The sequence below is a fragment of the Otolemur garnettii genome, unplaced genomic scaffold, assembly GCF_000181295.1.
Source record: "Otolemur garnettii isolate 467f Iridium unplaced genomic scaffold, OtoGar3 scaffold00264, whole genome shotgun sequence".
In the NCBI taxonomy this organism is placed as follows: domain Eukaryota; kingdom Metazoa; phylum Chordata; class Mammalia; order Primates; family Galagidae; genus Otolemur; species Otolemur garnettii.
In genome coordinates this window covers 776,653-778,267 of record NW_003852659.1, presented here as the reverse complement: position 1 = coordinate 778,267, position 1,615 = coordinate 776,653, and the positions used below count along the sequence as shown (strand labels likewise).

Below are 1,615 nucleotides of genomic sequence, written 5' to 3'. Positions count from 1 at the left end.
AAAAGAAAAAAGTTATCAGGTTAAAATGAAGTCATCAGGTTGGGCCCTAATCCAATGTGATGGTGGTCTTTAAAGGGGAGACTAAGCCATAGACCCACTCAAAGGGAGAAACCAAGTGAAGATGAAGACAGAAATCCTGGTGATGCTTCCACAAACCAAGCAAAGATGGCCAGATAACCACCAAATGTGAGGAGAGAGGACTAGGATGGCCCTTGGGAGGAACCGATCCTGCCAACATCCTGATGTATAATTCCTAGACCCCCAGAGCTACAGGATGGTACATTCTATTGTCTGGGCCACTCCAGTTGTGGTGCCTTTGCCATGGCAGCAAATTAACACAATCTGCAACTTCCAGGTCACAGCCTTTCTTCCCTTTCCTCCTTCCCCTTGGCAGGAATAAGAGCTTGGCAATGTGCCATCTATGTGCACAGACAAAAAGACAAAAGCTCAGGGGCTACAGAGTGTCAGAATGACTAACTGACTGGCCATCTGAGCCACCAAGTCACCTGTGAGTGGTCAGCTGGCTGCCTGGAGGGTAAAGCAGGACCCTCCCCAGCCAGGTGATTGTCTCCCTGGGAACATGCTCATGCCCCAAGCTTGACAGTAGCACAGCACAGCCCTTGGCAGGAGCCTCACCCAAATAATTCACACCAAACTGCATCTCAAAGCCATCCTCAGTGGTCCAGTGGGGGCACCGCATCACGGCTGCGTTGTTGATCAGAACGTCCACTCGCTCCTTCTCTGAAAGACAGGGGTGAACAGATACTACCCCTGCCCAAGACCCCAGCACCAACTAGGGCTGGACTGTGTCCCCCATACATCCCTATGTACTTGGTGCCTGTGGCTTCTTTGGAAAACATGGTCTGTGTAGAAACAATCAAGTCAGGATGAGGTCACTGGGGTGGACCCAATCCAGTATGACTGGTGTCCTCCAGAAAAAGAAGAGTAGACACAGAGACGCACAGGGAGAAGACCATGTGACGATGCAGGCAGTGACTGCAGAGATGTGGCTCTGAGACACAGGTGGGCAGCTGCCCCCAGGGACCAGGTAAGGCATGGAAGGACTCTTCCTGGTCTCAGAGGGAGTACAGCTAGCAGACGCCTCAGTTTCAGGCTGGTGGCCTCTAGACGGTCTGGTGCTTCAAGCTATCTGGTCCAGGGGATCTGAAACAAGCATGTTCCCTCCCAGTCCTAGACGCTGAAATCTACCTTTGAGGTCAGCAGGGTCAGCTCCTATGAGGCCATGAGGGAGAACAAAGTTCCAGCCCTCTTTCCTTTACCTGCAAATAGCCATCCTCTCCCCTCAGCTTCCCTCTGTCCCATCTGCCACTGGGTCCCAATTTCCCTTTTTCCTAAGGACACCAGACTACTGGAATAGGGCCCACCCCAAACACCTCATTTCAACTGGATCACCTCTGTGGAGACCCCTTCCCAAATAAGGCAGAGGGACTGAGGGTGAGGACTCCAACACATCTTCCCTGGAGAGGGACACACTGAGCCCATGACCAAAGCAGTTTCCAGAGGAGACAACAAATTTGGTGTCCAGTACCCAACACACAGGCACCATCGGGTCACTCTTCTCTTGGGAAGGAGGGTGGTACCACAACAGTCTAGA

The 1,615-nt window shown here is 52.1% G+C and overlaps 1 protein-coding gene across 2 annotated transcripts in view; it reads right to left on the bottom strand.

Moving 5' to 3' along the window:
* The window catches only part of RDH13 (retinol dehydrogenase 13), a 15,289-nt gene that overhangs the window by 4,046 nt on the left and 9,628 nt on the right, over positions 1-1,615 (bottom strand). For both annotated transcript variants that reach the window (XM_003802918.3, XM_023508701.1), the window contains exon 4: positions 637-741. In XM_003802918.3, coding sequence (XP_003802966.1) covers positions 637-741 — 105 coding nt within the window. The remainder of the gene's footprint in view (positions 1-636; positions 742-1,615) is intronic.